Source organism: Canis aureus, chromosome 1 (assembly GCF_053574225.1).
Source record: "Canis aureus isolate CA01 chromosome 1, VMU_Caureus_v.1.0, whole genome shotgun sequence".
Taxonomy (NCBI): domain Eukaryota; kingdom Metazoa; phylum Chordata; class Mammalia; order Carnivora; family Canidae; genus Canis; species Canis aureus.
This window is the reverse complement of record NC_135611.1, coordinates 23283612-23300708: the sequence shown is the minus strand read 5'-3', so window position 1 is coordinate 23300708 and position 17097 is coordinate 23283612. Positions and strand designations below refer to the sequence as shown.

Here is a 17097-nt window from a genome sequence, read left to right as displayed (position 1 = left end):
TTTTTAATTTTTAAAAGATTTTTAAAAGGTTTTATTTATTTGAGAGTGAGAGAGAGAATGAGTGAGAGCTCATGGGCAGAAGGAGGGAGAAGTAGACTCCCCACTGAGCAGGGAGCCTCACTCCGCCTGGTGCTCCATGCCAGGACACCGGGATCATGACCCAAGCCGAAGGCGGATGCTCCACTGAGCCACCCAGGAACCTGGAGTCATCTTTTTAAGAAGAAGGAGGCCATACTGAGAAAGCAGGTATGAGCAACCGTCAGAAGTAGTTGTGGAACCCAGTGGGAGGAAGTGGAGGAAGAGAAGCTGATGATCTTTTTAGAAGCTCATGGGTCAGTGGGCAGATGCCTTGGACTACTCAGGGTACCAAAGTCAAGGGCTGTTCCTAAGGGCCACTTATCACTAGTCATACTGTGCTAGACTGAGCAGGGTCCCCCTAATGGAGTTTGAACAGCAGTGACCATTTTGGGTTGCTAGGCTCCTATGTCTGGGGGAGACCGGAGCACTGGATGTCTCTCTCCAGGAAGACATTGCAACTCTTCCCTCACACCATACTTTCTAATCCAGTGGCTCTTTTATCATTTTGGCCGGGGACATACTTGAATTCATTTTGTGCATCTAATGAAAACTAAAGATTCCCTCCCCAGGAGGTCAAAAAAAAAAAAAGTGCACAGAAGTGTATGGTTTATAAATAAAATTTCAGGATATTCATGGGCTCCTGGACTTTTGTCAGCAGGGACCTCCCAGGAAGATCCACGGACCCAGGAAAGGCTGCTTGCTCTGAATTGAGCTGAGGGTAACCCTCCTGCACATTCTCAATTATAGAGTCCACGAGTAAACCCTAAGTCCTGAGCCTGCACCCTGAGGGCCTCACCCGTGGGTAAGGCGCTGAGCGCTTTTGGGAGATGTGGGGGTCCTCAGGAGTCCCGGGGAGACCTGGGACTGGGGAGAACCTGTAGCTGAGCTTTACCGGGGATGCGTTTCTCTCCTCATCCTTCCTCAGCGAATTCATTCATTTGTAAGTTCACTTATTCAGCAAAAGCCCGTGAGCGAGTGTGGTGTGTGGCATTGCACACTCGTGGTGGTGAGGGAGCCACGGGCTTGAGGCCCTGCAAGGGAGCGCAGATGCGCCAAGGCCATGGGCTTGAAACCATTTCCGGGGAGGGCACCCCCGCCCGGTCAGGTGGCCCATCGTAGGGCTCTTGCAATTACCTGTTTCTGTCCCTCTTCCAAGGGGACCGACAGCCCTGGGGGACAGGGGCCTCCAGGGAGCTTGGGGGGCGCCCAGCCGAGCCCACGGGCGAGGGCCGGGGAGACCCGGGAGGCCCCAGCGGTCGTGGCCGGGCCCCGTCTGCGTGCTCCGGAGCCTCAGTTTCCCCCCGTGTCCCGGGGATGGGGAGCTGGGGTTGGGGATTCTTTGCAGCTGGAAGGATTCTCTTGCGCGGAAGGCGGGCGGGCGGAGGAGGGCGCAGGGCCCCCCAGGACCCCGGGCCCCCTGCACCCCCCGGGCCCCCCTGCACCTGCCGGGCCTCCCGGGCGCAGCACGGGCTCCGCGGGGGCGGCGGGCGCTGGGGCCCCGGGGCTGGGCGGCCGCAGGTGCTTCCCTTCCCGCGCGCGGCCCACAGAGGGCATCCCTGCTCGCCGACACCCGCGCGCGCGGCAGCTGCGGGCCGCGCCCCCCCCCCCGGCCCCGCCTCCCCGGCAGCCCCGCGCTCCTCGGGCTCGGCGGCCCCGCGGCCAGTGAGCCACCCGCCTCTCGGCGCTCGGGCCCGGGCTCTCGGGGGCGCCCGGGCCGGTCCTTCCCCGGAAACTTCGCGGCGGACCGGGCGGCCTCGCCCCCGCGCACACCCCCGGACCCGCAGCCCCGCGCCGGCTCCCCAGGGACTTTCCGAGGCTGCACCGAGCTCGGCGCCTCGGCACCGGATGCAACTTTTGGCTGCGCGCTCCGGCTGCTGAGCCTGCGGGCGGACGCGCGAGGAGGCAGAGGAGGCGCAGGGGCGGTGGAGGAGGAGGAGGAGGAGGAGGAGGAGGAGGAGGAGGAGGCGGCGGCCGAGGGGCTCGGCGCGAGTGTGCATGTGTGCGCGCGGGGCCGGGTGCATGAGTGTGAGCGCCGCCGCGGCCCCGGACCTCGGCCCCGAAGCTGTGGCTGAAGCATGGAGACGAGCGCCGGCCGCGTCCGGGCCCCCGGGCTGGCTTTTGTGCTCCTCGCCGCGACCCTGCTCAGCGCGCCCCCGCGAGCCGCCGGTAAGGGTCCTTCCTTTCTTCTCCCCGCGCCCGGCCCCGCGCCCGCGGCTGCTGAGCGGCCGGAGGACTCGGCGTCCCCGGGGCCGGGCGCGGGGCGCGGGGCGCGGGGCGCGGGGCGCGGAGTTGGTGCGCGGCGCTGCGGGCGGGCGGGCGGGCGGCGGGGCCGGGCTGCGGCTGCGGCTGCGGGGACCCGGCTGCGCCCCGGAGCCCGGAGCCACGGAGGGGAGCGGCGGCCGGGGGAGCGGGCGGGGGGCGGCGTCGGGGCGCTCCGGGGAAGCCCGGGGCGGGGGCGGCCGGTGGTCCGTGGGCTCCGGCGCGCGTGAGGCTGCGGTCTGCGCCCGGCGGCGGGGCCGGGGCTCGGGGGCCGGGGGCCGGGGCCGGGGGCAGGCGGGTCCTGTGCCGGGGTCTGGTCGCCGCGGCGCCGGGCACCGAGCGGAGCGCCCCCGCGTCCCCGGGATACTTGCAAACTCCGGGGGCCCTGACGCTCGGCGGCGCAGCTGCTGGACACACGCGCCGGCCCCGGGGCGCGATCCGGGTCTCCCGGCCGGGAGGGGCAGCGCAGGGGTCAGGCGCCACCCCGGGCGCGGGGCGCGGGGAGCGGGGCGCGGGGCGCGGGGAGCGCGGCGAGGCCCCGCGCGTCCCCCCGGAGAGCGCCTGGGGCCGGGCGCGGGCTCGGGGGCCGTGGGTGCACCGCGCGGACCGCGTCGGCCCGGGCTGCGGACCGCGGACCCCGACCCCCGGCCTCGACCCCCGAAGCCGCCGAAGAAGCGCCTCTCGGGGCGCGGGGCTCGGGCAGCGCGGGGCCCCCAGTCCGGGCTCCACGCCGACGGGACTCTCGGCCTCCTGTGGCCGGCGGAGCGGCAGAGCCCGACAGGGAGGGCTGCGTGTGCGCGTGTGTCAGTGCATGTGCGTGTGTGCATGTGTGTGTCCATGTGCGCGTGTGTGCGCGTGTGTGCGCCCGCCTGTGGTGTGGCCGGACCCGGCGCGCCAGCGGGAGCCGCGAGTGTGTGGACGCGCCTCCAGCCGCATCTGCGCGACAGGCAGCCCGGCCCCCTCCCCCTCCCTCCCTCTCTCTCCCTCTCTCCCCCTCCCTCCCTCTCCAGGTCCCTCCCTGTCCCTCCCCCCCCCTCCCTCCCTCCCTCCCTCCCTGTCTCTCTCTCCCTCCCTCTCCCCCTCCTCTCCTCCTCTCCCCCTCTCTCCTTCCCTCTCCCCCCTCCCTCCCTGCCCCTCTCCCCTCCCTGTCCCTCTCCCCCTCCCTCCTCCTCCCCCTGAAGGTGCGCAGGGCCCCGCGCACCCTGAGGCTCCCTCCAGGCGGGGACCCAGAGGCGGGGCAGGGGCGCGGCGCCCGGGGAGGGAGACGCGGGTCCTTGGGGAGCAACTGGACGGCGCGGGTCGTGGGGACGCCCAAGTGCCACGGAGCCGTAGCGGGGTGACCGCGGCCTGGGGCGGCTGCGGGGTGCTGAGCTCCAAGTTCCATTTACCCAAGTTTCCGCACTCGCAGGGCGGGGCCGCCGCGCTGTCCCGGCTTCACTTTGGCTTCGTCTTGGGGAGCCAGCGGCCTTGGCAGGGGCGCCCTGGGCGGCTGCGGGGGACCCCCTTTCCCCGGGGCTGCTCCGGGGCTGGGCGCTGACTCAGGCCCCCCCGCTTCCCTGCCTGGTGGCTTCTCGGGTGGGGTCACCCCCGGGCGCCACCTGCCTGGCCGGCCCGTCCCCGCGCAGCACCTCGGGCACTGCGGCCCTAGCCTGGGCCCTAGCACGGGCGCCGGGTGCCTCCCGCCTCCCGGGCCAAGCCCCACCCTGCTGCACGGTTGATGCGGCCTGTGACCCACAAGAGGGCACCTAGGGGCGAGCACTAGGTGCTGGAGGACGGTGGTGGCCTTCAGGTGGCCTTAGGTGGATTCCAGGGGAGCCGCAAGCTCCAAGTAGAGTGTGGGGATCTCGGGGGAGAGGAAACTTCTGGATGCTGGCCGTTACCGAGTGCGGGTTAGTTTAAGGTACGCCTGTCTGGGTCACATTCTCTGGACCAAAAAACCCATATGGGGGTTTGTGTGGTTTGGACTTAGTCCGATGAGGCCTCGCTGCCCCCAGCCCCACCCCTCCTCACCCCTGAGCCCCAGCAGAGCAGATGCCCCCCTGGGACTTCCATTGCGGGGAGCAGGGTGGCCCGGTGTCCAGTCCCCTGGGGCTGGGCCAGCATCCCTCACCCGCGACCTGTCACAGCAGCAGCAGTTCCCCTGCGACCTAGGAAGCCCGTGGACCGGCCACCACGTGTGTTCTGGGTGAGTGTTGGGCCCAGGGCACGTGCTTTACAGCTCCTGCAAGCTGGGCTGCCTTGAGCTGCTGATGGGCACCTTTTGGGGGGGGGCGGGGGGTCTAGAACTCAGTGCGCAGCACTTGCATTTATTCTCTGGCAAGTTAACCTCTCAGCAAACTTCCCTGTTGTTTTCATTGAAGATGAGAGCTTTAATCTTCCCTAAATTCCTCAGTGAAGCTCTGCTGAAAGCCTCTCCTGGCGTAGAGGGTATTTGGGGGCCTGTAGACTGGTTTTCTCAGAAATGGGAACCTTGACAAGAGATTTGGGGAGGCGACTCTGGGCAGGAGGGGGATTTTTTTACTTGTTTCTGGAGAGGGAGGGGATGGCGATGCGTCTTCCAGAGGGATCCCAGCATTCTATCCGCAAAAGCATCTTTTATAGGAGGAAGTATTCTTTTCCTCTCTGGCTTGCACGTCTTCTTCGGTTCATCCAATAATCTGAGTCTTCAAACACGGGTGATTTGCTCCTGGAGTGTTTTCTGCTGCGCATGGTGGGGTCACCTAGTACCATCTCCCTCCTTTAGAGAGCAGCCCTGATTTAATTCTTGACTTTTCGGTCAGACCACTCTTTATCTTTAGATGGTGCCACATGTCTACAGGCAGCACCGACGTCCGAATAGAATGTCTTCCCATGGAAGACGGGGCCCTACGGTTACATTTTGTAGCAGATATTTGTTGGAGAATTTGCCACCCTAAACTGCGCGTGCAAAAACCTTCCTCCACATGCTTCCTCCAGCCAGAGCAACTCTATTGGGAAACATTAGAGTTCTTTCTGGTTCTCTCTTAATTTAAAACATGATCATGCACACACAGAGCAGAGGGGATTGCCACCTTTCCAAATGTGTGACACTCGGCTGAATTAAAACAGTGCCGATCACCTAAGGACACTTCTGGAAACTATTGGGACTTCACTAGCCAGTGAGCCTTTCTTGCCTGGTTCTGGGTCTTCCCGCTTTCTGCAGCCAAAGCCCATATGGCTCTCAAGAACTGGCATCAAGTTAGGGACGCATTGTCCTGTTTTGGTGTTTGTTACACGGCTCCCAGCTCAAAGGATGCCTTTGTGACGGATTGATCCACCTCAGGCGTTAATCTCTCAGATTAGCTGTGAACGTAAGTTCCAGGAAATCTTGGTGAGCCTCTATGGAAGAAGAAGAATGACATAAGCCCACGGAGGATTACTTGATTAGTTGGCCAAAGATAAAAAGTCACTTGGTTCTGGAAACATAATGTGATCCCTAAAATGCCGGGATAGATACTGGGAGCATTTACAATACCTAAAATGTAAGTGTGGAGTTTTCTTTTATTTATTTATTTATTTATTTATTTATTTATTTATTTATTTATTTATTTATTTATTTTTGTTTTAATTCTCCCTGTTTTTTCATTACGATGCTCCAGAGGAGGATTGAAGAGTTTCATGAATTGTCACAGCACTTACACCTTAATGAGTCATAGCCTGGGACCTCACTCGCTCTTGATTGAAAGGCACTGACTGATGATATAGTAATAGGGACGCACACCCAGCTCATTGCTCTGCAGCCTGCCCGCGGCCTGCCCGCGCTCTCCGGCCTGTCTCTCAGGGGGCGGCTCTCGCCTTTAAACTATGTGGCATCAGTACTACTACCTCTCTTGATACAACCCCGGAGGGGCTTTGTTACCATGAATCCAGACCCCGGATCCAAAGGGACCGTGCTTAAAAACGCTGTATTATACTTTGCAGGGTCATGGGGATTTGCCTTAAAGATGGATTTTTGAATTTTCGTGCGTGTTTCTTTCAGTAGAGAGTTAAATTGAGCTCTGAAGACGGCTAAGTAGTGCTCTTAGCATAGGAGGCTCTGACTAGTGGCCTCTCAGCCAGTGTTAATGAGGTTCTAGAGCTCATCAGCTCTAAGAAAATGTAGGAGTTAATTTAATTTTCTTCAAAGTTGCTACTTAACAGAGGTCAAAGCAGCTCTTAGTAGTAGTATAATATCCATAGCAGGGCAGTGACCCATATTTTTCTTCAAAACAAGACCTGGAGTAAAGCGGATGTTCAACTCGTCGATAAGACAGGATGAACAATCCAGATTATTTTCCCTGTAGACCAATTAAAAGAAATGTGCAAGATAAAATTGCATGTTACATATGCCAAGTAGGTAATAGCAAAAAAAAAAAAAATAAATAAAATAAAATGCAAATTCTTATACACCTTTATAATTGCAGCACTCAGGTAAATTGCAGTGCAATTTAGAGCCACACTTTTGCTTCCTCCCACGGTGGGGTTATTGATTCCTTATCCTCTGTGTCTCTGTATCTCTGTGTCTCTGTGTCCTTATCCTCTGTGTTCCTTATCCTAACGCGTGGAAATACAGGTTGGCTGATTGATGATCAAAATTACTATAGTGCCCTCAAGTTCTTTGACAAATTTTAGCCTGCGGTTAGCAGAACCGGGCCCCTTTCACTGGACTGTTTAGCAAATATGCTTCCCTTGGTGGCTTAGATACGCCTGGACTCTGGCGGTATGGTTTAGAAATACGTAATGTGTACAGTCGAGTATCCCCCCCCCCACTATTGATGGTAGTTTGCCAATGGTGATGCTAGTGCCTGTTGCTTTTTATAAATAGGTCCAAACAACCGTATTATTCACAGCTTTCATTTCTTGGGGGGAAAGTTCAACCAGAAAACACACAAATCATTCCATATTTATTGATCACATTTTTAAAGTCTATTATTATAACCTGACTTGGGTAGGACAGTTTCTCTTCTCTGCTAAATTCCCTGAGCCCAGTGCCCATAACTCACATCTTATTTTCAGGATATCCCTCAGCGTAATTTCACACGTCCAAATTCTGTGACTTCGTGCTTACTCGGTCATCCCCGTTTCCAGGGAGGAAGCTTCTGCATGTTGCTTGTGGTCATCATGATGGGACTTAACAGGTGTATGTGTTTCGGTTTGGGGATTTTGCCCTTGTCCTTTGCGCATCCTTTAAAGATTGGTTCTTGCTAGAAGGCTACTCTTGAGAGTATCCGGGACAAAAATGTTCCACTGAATTAATCTTTATGATGCGGTGTAATGAAAATACCAACTCATTAGTACATTTTGACCTAACAGGGTTTATAATGCCAGCATGATTCTAGTGTCAAAGATATTCTTAAATATGCTTTTACATTTCTATAATGTAAAATAATAGCATTTCTATTTCTATAAGAGAACAAAAGAGTTAAATAGTTAATATAAACGTTATTTACCCGTGGCTGTTTTCTCAGCAATGGACGTTGCTGCTTAAATGGCAACATTTTTTAGATTTACTTATTTTTCCATAGTCTTTAAATCTGTTTCCTCACTTGGCCGTCTTTTAAGGATGTAGGATATAATATAATCTTTCTTTAATAGATCCAAGGCATCACTGTGACATAGTTAGTATATTATCCGATATTACAGCAGTGATTTCTGAAGATATTACACCATGCAGGGCTGTTTATTTTCCCATCAAGTGGCCATGGGTTGCTGCTTTTGTCTTCATACTTTTATTAACTGATTTATAAAATGCATTTTATCTATTTGCATGTGTCCCGCTGGAACTTCTTTCTGTTGTAAGACTTCTTCAAAGTTAGTTCTCTATTTTTCTACTCTTGATTTTCTCAGAGATAGGGAACTGAGTTGTTTGTTGGTTTGTTTTTGCAGTTCTGTCTAAATAAAAGAGATTCTAAATCGGGACCTGAGTCCTTCATTAGAGGAAAAAAGCTAATTGGTTTAAACTAACGGGTTTGTAAACACTTCTGAAATCCAGTATTACTTTGGTTGCCATTTTTCTTTGTGCGACATGTATTCCCTTGTTAAATGAGGGTGTAGACTACTTACTTTTAATTATGTTACTAGTTTCAACATTACATGATTTTTTATGAACTACCCTGTACATACAATGCTACCTATAATTAATATGTTGATGATCATGATAACAATAACTATAATGAAACAAATAACCCATCGTACCCATCAGCAATTTTCTTAATTTTATGTTCATTAGTCTTGCCTTCTTTATAGTTTTGCTGCATATATATATGCATCTTCAGCATATTATTTTGCTTTGCTTGTACTTGACCATTATGAAATAAATGTAATGTATGTGGTCTCCTCTGATTTGCATTTTGGCTAAACGTTAAATATTTGAGATTCATATGAGGATTGAGGATGTATATTGCTGTATTTCAATCGCTTTCTTTATAATATTAATTAATTATGATATTAATGATATTAATAATCATGATGTTAATTAATCACACTTTAATCTATCATTGATGGACTTTTGAGAAATATTTTGTTATTGCCAGTAATGCTGTTGTGAGCATTCTTGTACATGTTCCCCAAAACAAATTTGCCATCATGTCTAGGGTACATAAATAGGAGTGGAATTGCTAAGGCACAGAAAGGGCATCTTTACTCTGTGGAGTCCGTGACAAATTTCATCTATTGAAACACCCACCAGGATCATAGGAAAGCCTTTTTTGCCCCATGTCTCCACCAGTATTTGGTATTGTCATATGTTTAATTTGCCCTCATCTGGTGGATGTGAATTAGCATCTCACTGTGCTTTTAATTTGCATTTCCCTGATTGCTAATAAGGTGAACGTTTTTTCCCCATTAATTTAGTGGCCATCTATGGTCTGAGCCAGATAATTCTTTGATTCTGTTTCTCCAACTGAACAACCATTAGCTTTGGAGGCATCAATATTATCAGTAGTTACTCTGCTTTTCCTGCTAAGCAACTAGGCTTAGATGTTATCTGTAATCTTGACTTTTGGGAGGTTATTGCCTGATACTATATCGTGCTTATTTTAGCACAGATTTTCCTTAAATATCTTCCAAATGGAAAACAGATCCTTAACCACTTGAAATAATTGGTCATCTAGAGCAACTTTTGCCTTGTCAGTGTCCTGCCTTCCCCTGTTTGTTTGGTCTTTGCTGCATATCGCTTATAAGGAAGCAGGATGCTTGGATGCCAGGTTTAATTTGATGAATAATCCTCTGAATATGGTGAAACCTAAGGACAACTGAATCACATGGTTACAAGGGGAGAGAGGAGTCTGAGTTAAAATGGTAGCCTGACCATCTGAACTTGGGTATGTTTGCAGCATGATAAAATACTAAGCCCAGGATCACAGAGTCACATATATGACTCTGGGTTTCAGACAGCTCTCATGCTTGCACACCTCCCAGTTTTTGTGTTCATAATTGTTTCACCAATTCCCACGGGACAGGCTAATGAAAGGCCCTGGGTGAAATGAAGCAATAGATATGCCAGCAGTGGCTTCGCTGGTGTGTTGCCCTTGCCTCTGTGTTGACTCATTAGAGATGTGAACCAAGGCAGAGACATCTGAGCAAACCCTCTGGACCCAGAGTTCTCCATCCATTGTTGCCACATCTTTTCTCAGCCTTGTGGGATCTCAGGAGAATATAAATGAGAAAATCTGCAATTTCCCTTTCATGTCTAATGTCTGGGCGAGGCTGTTCCCTGCAGGACAATTTCTAGTTATTTTTTCTCTCCAGTTTGAGACATCTCCAGGGATGGTTTGTTCAGTGTTTCCCTTGGGAAACTTCTCAGCAGCATATCAGTTCTTAATGTTAAAAATTTATTTTGTACTTCATCCTAGATAGTCCTGTTCTAAATGTGATTCCCATTGCTCCTGTCACCCAGCTCCCTATTTTCTATTTTCCCTTTTCAGTGGCAGTCAGCCTCTTCTATGAGGAAGCATGTTAGGTCATTCTAGCCTCAAATCATTCTTGTTTTCCCTCCTTAGTCTTTACTTGACCAGACTACAAATATTTAATTTCTTTAGTCTTTCTTCACACCCCCTCCAGAAGCTTAATCATGTTTATTTTTCTTACCTGGACTCCCTCTGGTTTTTTTTTATGTCTTTCTGGTAATCAAGAGCCCCCAAATTAATGTTCTCTTCTAAGTAGGCTCTCCCAAGGCATATATTGGAACCAACAGATTTAGCATAGTCTTTAACTTACTGGATAGTCGTCATTCATGGGTACATACTTGTCTCCCTTCAAATCTGTGTTCTCATCTTTTAGAGAGGACTATCAGTGCTTAATACAATCATTGAGGTGTCATAACGCTCAAATAAGATCAAGAAGTTGATTCAAGATAATAGTTACTGAGCATTTGCTATGGGTTACAGTGAATTAAATGAAAGTCTTAACTGTGTTTCTGCCCTCCAAGGGTTTGTCATCAAATGTAGGTGATGGGCCTGGACAGAGCCAAACAGCATACAACGCAGAATGAAGTACTCATTAAAAAAAGAAGCACAAAGTGAGGCCGACTCTGAAAAAATGTCAACTACAGTGTTTATGCATTATAACATTAATATATTAATATTAGCCAGATGGGATGGGAGAGCCATCCCCAAGGATGCATTCATCCTTGTATTTTTAGATTGATTGGCCAAAAGAGAAGGAAAATTAAAAGGAGGGCAGGTAAAAAGTTGTCAATCAGACTCATACCAGGCCATAGGTATGCTACGAATGAAGATATTGGAGGTATTCCTAGTAGATATCAGACAGCCTGTTGATAGAAATACATCCATGACCCACTAGACTTCCATGACCCACTCTTATTTATTGAGTGTGTGCCAGGCACGGTGCTAAGGCTTATGGAATTTTGAGCCTTGAATGAAAATGCTAATCAAATACATATATTAACCCATCATTTCAAATGAGATAAGGCTTTGAAAACAAAACAAAACAAAGTATTGTGGGAGAGTGACTTAGATTGTATGCTAAAGAAGCCTTCCCTGAGAAAATTTTGGGTTGACATTCGAAGAATGAGTTAACTTAAAGAGGGAATGTTTGAGAAGGGCAGGGAAGAGAAGGCTAGGTAAGAAAAATGAGTGCAAAGACCCTGTGGTGGGAGGAGGCATAGTGAACCTAAGGAAGATCAGTGTATCCAGGGCCAGGAAAACTGAACATTATAATGGCTTAGCTGAGGCTGGAGAATACTTTTGGATCCTCTTTCTCGTATGTGATATATTGGTTGAATGGATTGAAATGAGTTCATGACAAAAACCTTCTTCTAATCTCAGCATGATCATTTAAAAATTTAAGCAAATTACATAGGCAGTGTTTGTCCTGATTTTCGTTATTACCTCTTGGGGGTGAATTTATGAACCTATCCTGTGTGTCTGGAAATACCTTATGGGCTCGTGTGGACATCCCTAGTGTGATAAAGGAAAGGAACTTCAACAAATATAAAAGGCTAGCAAATGCAAATGATTGTTAATAAACGCGTGTAACAGGTTACTTCCCCTTGGGAAGCTATCACTGCTTAGAGGGAGACAAAACCTCACCTTTTCTATACACATAGAAAACATCATGGTGATGTTTCTTTTTTCTGCGGTCTCCTTTGAAATGTGTGCTTGATCACTCTTAGTGAATTAAAAAAAAAAAAGAAAAAAAACTGAAGCTAAGATTTTTTTTTCCAGATTATTGTGTCAGTATGCTCTTTTCATAAATATTTTCTCTCCATTACTGTGTCTTAAAAACACGGATGAGTGTTCTCTTAGCTTTAAGTTACAGCTCATTTAGAAGTCACTGAGCTTGCAACGTTTCCTCCACTGCTGCAGGTTGCAAAAGAGTCACTGCATCGTCCTACATGTGGTCTTTGGTCATGATGAGAGGTAGCGCAACCTAGGGAGGAAACCCAACTTCCCCATCTATGAAATGGAGACAAAACCAGTCTCTCTTTTCCAACTCTAAATTGGAGATAAACTCATTTCAACAGTTAGATTAAAAAAAAAAAATGACTAGTCAAGTCTCCACAATAAATATTCTGTAAATACTATTTTTACTACTCTCTTAATATGGGCTAGATTTATGCTGGGATAGTCTTCCTAAATAGAAAATTTCACAGGCATGGGGGGGCCACCCTAGAACCCTGTTCAATTTTATTGATTTTAAGGAATTAGAAATAAAATAAGATAGACTCCAATTGCAGTTTTGAAATCTAGCCCGTGCTTAGTGTGGGGGCCAGGGTTTCGAAGGCCGTGGTCCATGCCTTTGCTGCAGCTAACAGGGTCAGTTGAGTTAGACCTGACACAGCAGGACTGCTCAAATCTGACCCCACATAACACACCTCAGGTGGGTTTCTCATCCAAATTCACTTCCTCCATTAACTCCCTGATGAACCACATCCATTCTCTGCAGACCCATTGATTCTTGCAATCCGCTCGGCATGGCCACTCGGAAGCTAGCACGGGCTTGGTTAAATGTGTAGTGCTAGGTATAATTTGTCCCATAGGTCTTCTCTCTGGAGAAAGGGCTCTCCCCTTGGCTGTGTATCAAAGCCTAGCCCTACCTCTTACCAATTAATATAGACTCTGTGGGATGAGGCCTAACATATAAGTAGTTATTAAATCCCCTCAGGTGATTCCAAAGTACAACCAGTTTTGAGAACCAGTGTCCTTGGGCCTTGCTCTTCAAAGTATGGCCCATGGACCAGCAGTGTTTGTTACTTCTGGAAGCTTTTACAAAATGCAGAAGCTTAGGCCATACCCAGACTTGCTGAATTAGAATCCCTGGTGACTGAGGACACTACCCTAGGACACTGAAAACCCACTGAGGAAACTACCCTTGCTCTATTTCCTTGTACTACATCGATGGGGAAATGGTTCAGCCATACTAGGTTAGTTTTAATTAATTTGAAGCCTCTTTGTAGGGGTTTGACTTCAGGAGCTGGTCTTGCAATGGCAAACGATGCCAACATCGGAGCCTTCTGGTTTGGCCATGACATATTTCATTTTCCTTGAGATGAAAACCCTTTGAAAATGTTCTTTAGGTGTTCCATCTGCCTTTCCCCCTTCTTTCCTCATCAGTGCTCCAGAGAAGAAGCCACATTTTAAAAGGGTCTCCTGATTATCATTTCCTATCTGTCCCCCCTTTCTGTGCCCTTTCCTCCTTAAAAATACTTAGGCTCAGGGGAGACAGCAGGCCCGTGAAAGGGACATGGGAACCCTGGATCCTTCTTTAACCCTCCCTCCTCTGCGTCTCAAGTCTGATGCTAAAAACACATACATAGGTGCTCAGAGTGAGACGGTGAAGGGTGACCCGGTGCTGATCTTACCCTGTGATTGGGACCTGTCTTCAGCCCATGGAACAGCCCAAGTGCTCATCTCCCTCGGCTTCTGTGCAGGAGAAAAGAGGGTCTAACCGAGGTTTTTGGAGAGTAAAGCTGTACAGGCAGAAAGCTCAGTGCGAGGTTTTGAGGCTTTTGCTCCGCACTGCTGGCAGACAGAGGAGCTTTAGCTGGCATGCTCCAAGTCAGACTGTACAAGAAGCGAACGTGGGGGCTCAGCTGTGCAGATTAGATCAATCTGAATGAAAATCACTAGTGTTCCTCCTGGTAAGAGAAGTTTCTGCTTAGCTCATGAACTGTAGGCCCTTTTCTGGTCCCGGTAGAGAATGAGTAGAGCTTTGTGAAAGGTTATGTAAGGCTGCTGGTTCTTCTCTCCCTCCCCCCAGAGTAAAATTCTATTCATAGAGGGGTGACACAGCCTCTCAGGGAGGAGAAAAAAATGTGTTTCCTACCCTATAGCTTAGGAGAGATAATTTAACCAGGCTTTAGGAAAAAAATAAGGAATAGAGGAAGAACAAGATCATAGGTGGTGAGAGTGGAACATAGGAAAATAAATAGGACTGTAAGGGAGCATCACAGCCCTGGTCCTGGTTGCTGCAGCATTTATAGGGTGCCAACTGTTCCCATTCTTTTGGGACTGAGCAGTTTCCCAGGAGCAGGACTTTATTAACAAGAAGACTGGCCCAGGTAAACTGGAATGGTTGGTCACCCTAAATTAGCTACCTGGGTGGAGATGGGAGTAGGAGAAATTTCGAAGGGCAGTCAGCAGTTCATTGCTCTTGTAGACAACATGCCGTAGGCTAGAAAGAGGAAGAGTTAGGGCATGGCGGCAAGGCGTGTTAAGGGGAGCTGTTCCAACAGTCCAGAGAAGATGGGTGCCCATTTGGAGGTTTAGAAACAACTTGTACCCTTGGCTGTCATATGTGGCTCATCCAGTTCTTACCTTCCAACCGAATGCTAAAGTCAAACTTGATGTCTCAGACTGAAGGTGTGTTTTTATTTGTTTTGTTTTCTTTTGGCTAGCCACCTGGCCAAAAACCCCATGGGGGAAGCAAAACAAAACAACCACAGCAAAACCGAAAAACCTTTCAGAAACAGCTTGTTTTCATTATCGGGATGTCTTTTGGAGATAGGAGGATAATGTATTTATTGGAGAAGTCATGTTTAAAACTTCTGTGTTTCATTGTTCTGGGTGCATATTAATCATTCAATAAATAACCATAAATGAATTGATTTTCATATAATGATTATTCTGAAGTTTGCACAGAATCTGAAGTTATTCTTGTGCACAAGCCATACAAAGTTTAGCTAAGGCTGTGTTCAATTTCAGAGTACCCTGCTTTTAAGTAGAGAAATTTATTCTCGTTTTCCCTCTCTCCTTCTTTTTGCCTGATTTTTTTCTTGACATGACACTATTACTAATTTTACTGACACCATTACAAAGTTCTTGTGAAAAATCTAAAATCAAGGAAATATTGCAAATATTAAAATGCTGGTATGTGGTATGATGTGATGAGCATAATATGTGGTGTGATAGGATGAGTCTATAGAGTTTGCTCTCATCAGGCCCTTTTACTAATGCATTTGGGGCATTTGTCAACTCACATATGTGAAAATGGAACAGAATAAGATAGGTGAATAATTATTTCCTGCATAATGTTTCCAGGGATAGGCTCTCTGTTTTCCTGAGAAGGATCATTCCCTGAGAATTGGCATGAGCCAAAGAGTTAAAATGCTAGTCTAGTAGAAGTCAGTGGAAGCCAAGACAAGAGGATGGAGATAAGAGAGTCACCCAGAGAGTAAAGGTCAATACTTTGTGTGTTTCATAGCCTCGGTTAAACAGGAAAGGACCTCAGCAGTTGTTTAAGATGACCCTCCCATTGTACTGATGATCAAACAGAGTCCCAGAGAAGGTAACTGCACCCCCAAATTACAAATCCAAGAATGAATGGCATGAGACATTTTTGTACACATTGCAGAGCCCAGATTTAACTCTTTGACTCTCTTTATACCTCAGAGTCCTCATCTTTAAAGTCAGGAAAACCGTTGCCATTTGGGTTTTTTTAATTGTATTTATTTATTTTTATTTATTATTATTATTATTATTATTATTATTTTATTTTATTTTATTTTATTTTATTTTATTTTATTTTATTTATTTTTATGGTATAGTTACCATACTGTGTTATATTACTTTCATGTGTACAGTGATACATGTGATGATAGTGATTCATCAATTCTATACTGTGTGGGTTATTTTTTTTTTAATGCATAACCCTAAAGAATTGGCACAGTTCTTGACACAATGTGCACTTAGCTGTTTCTGTGTTTGTGCATTCATTCAACAGACACTTATTGAGATCATGCTTGGTTTACCGCATTTGTTGGCTCCTACGATAGACGTAGAAAGCATAGAGCCCACCAGCACTGTTCTAATAGAGTTAACAGAATGCTTGGGGAAATAAGACATGGGCAGTTTAAATATGAAAAAAAAGAAGAAAAGAAAAAGCAGATCACAAGATAGAACATTATTAACCGAATGAGTGAGGAGTGAAGATAGAGAACAGGAAGAGGAATTGAGCCTGGTGGCCAAGCTCATAAAGGGTATTTCTTTAGGTTTTTTTTTAGTGTTTTTTTTTTTTTTTTTTTTTTTTTTTTTTTTTTAGAAAGGGTATTTCTATGTGGACATGGCTCTGTCCCTGTTCAGGCTCTGGGGAAAAAGAGGGAGGCTGATGAGCGCTTCACTTCAAGAGCCAGCCACCTCTGTGCCATGGGCACCGCTTCTCATCACCAGCAATGGCTCCTTGACTGGCATCTTCCCCAACAGATCTGTGATAGCCTGGGACTAAAAGGGAGAGAAAAGTGACAAGGTCACCTGAGAAGTATACTTGGCAGCATAAATAATGTAATTTTAGAATGAAGAGGTTTTGCCTGCAAGGCTTTACCTAATAATTTTAGGGAGGTCTCAGAGGGACGTGATGCTCAGGAGGAGACAGATGCCATCCCACACCACAGTTCGAACTCTGAGATCGAGTGGCTGAGAAAGCATATTTACACCCCTGAACTGCTGGAAGTCTGTGCTGGAAATCAATGTTTCCATCTTTTTCTTTTCAGCACAGTTTTAAGATGTATAGAAAACTTTGGTACAGGATGCCAACATCCTTTATTACTAATGGATAGCAGGTGTTAGCTAGCTCGTAAAAGACTTTCTCTACATTTTACAGCTAGAGTGCAGGTAGCCCAGCTCAGAATTTTCAGCTGAATTTTAGAAGAATTTTAGTTCTTCTTTTGTTCTTTCTACCCAAATACTCGGTCATAGAAGGTTATGATTGATAACTAATAATTGCTGATGATATTTTACGTTTTTCTAATACTTAAATTTTCCAGCAGCTTTCATATCCATTGTCTAACCTCTAATGAGTATGCAG

General features: G+C 48.2%; 1 protein-coding gene across 3 annotated transcripts in view; it reads left to right on the top strand.

Annotated features, from left to right (window-relative positions):
* Window positions 1-2086: 2086 nt before the first annotated feature.
* DCC (DCC netrin 1 receptor) overlaps window positions 2087-17097 on the top strand; it is a 1086625-nt gene continuing 1071614 nt past the window's right edge. For all 3 annotated transcript variants that reach the window (XM_077892657.1, XM_077892647.1, XM_077892640.1), the window contains exon 1: window positions 2087-2244. In XM_077892657.1, coding sequence (XP_077748783.1) covers window positions 2154-2244 — 91 coding nt within the window. In that variant the 5' untranslated portion in view covers window positions 2087-2153. The remainder of the gene's footprint in view (window positions 2245-17097) is intronic.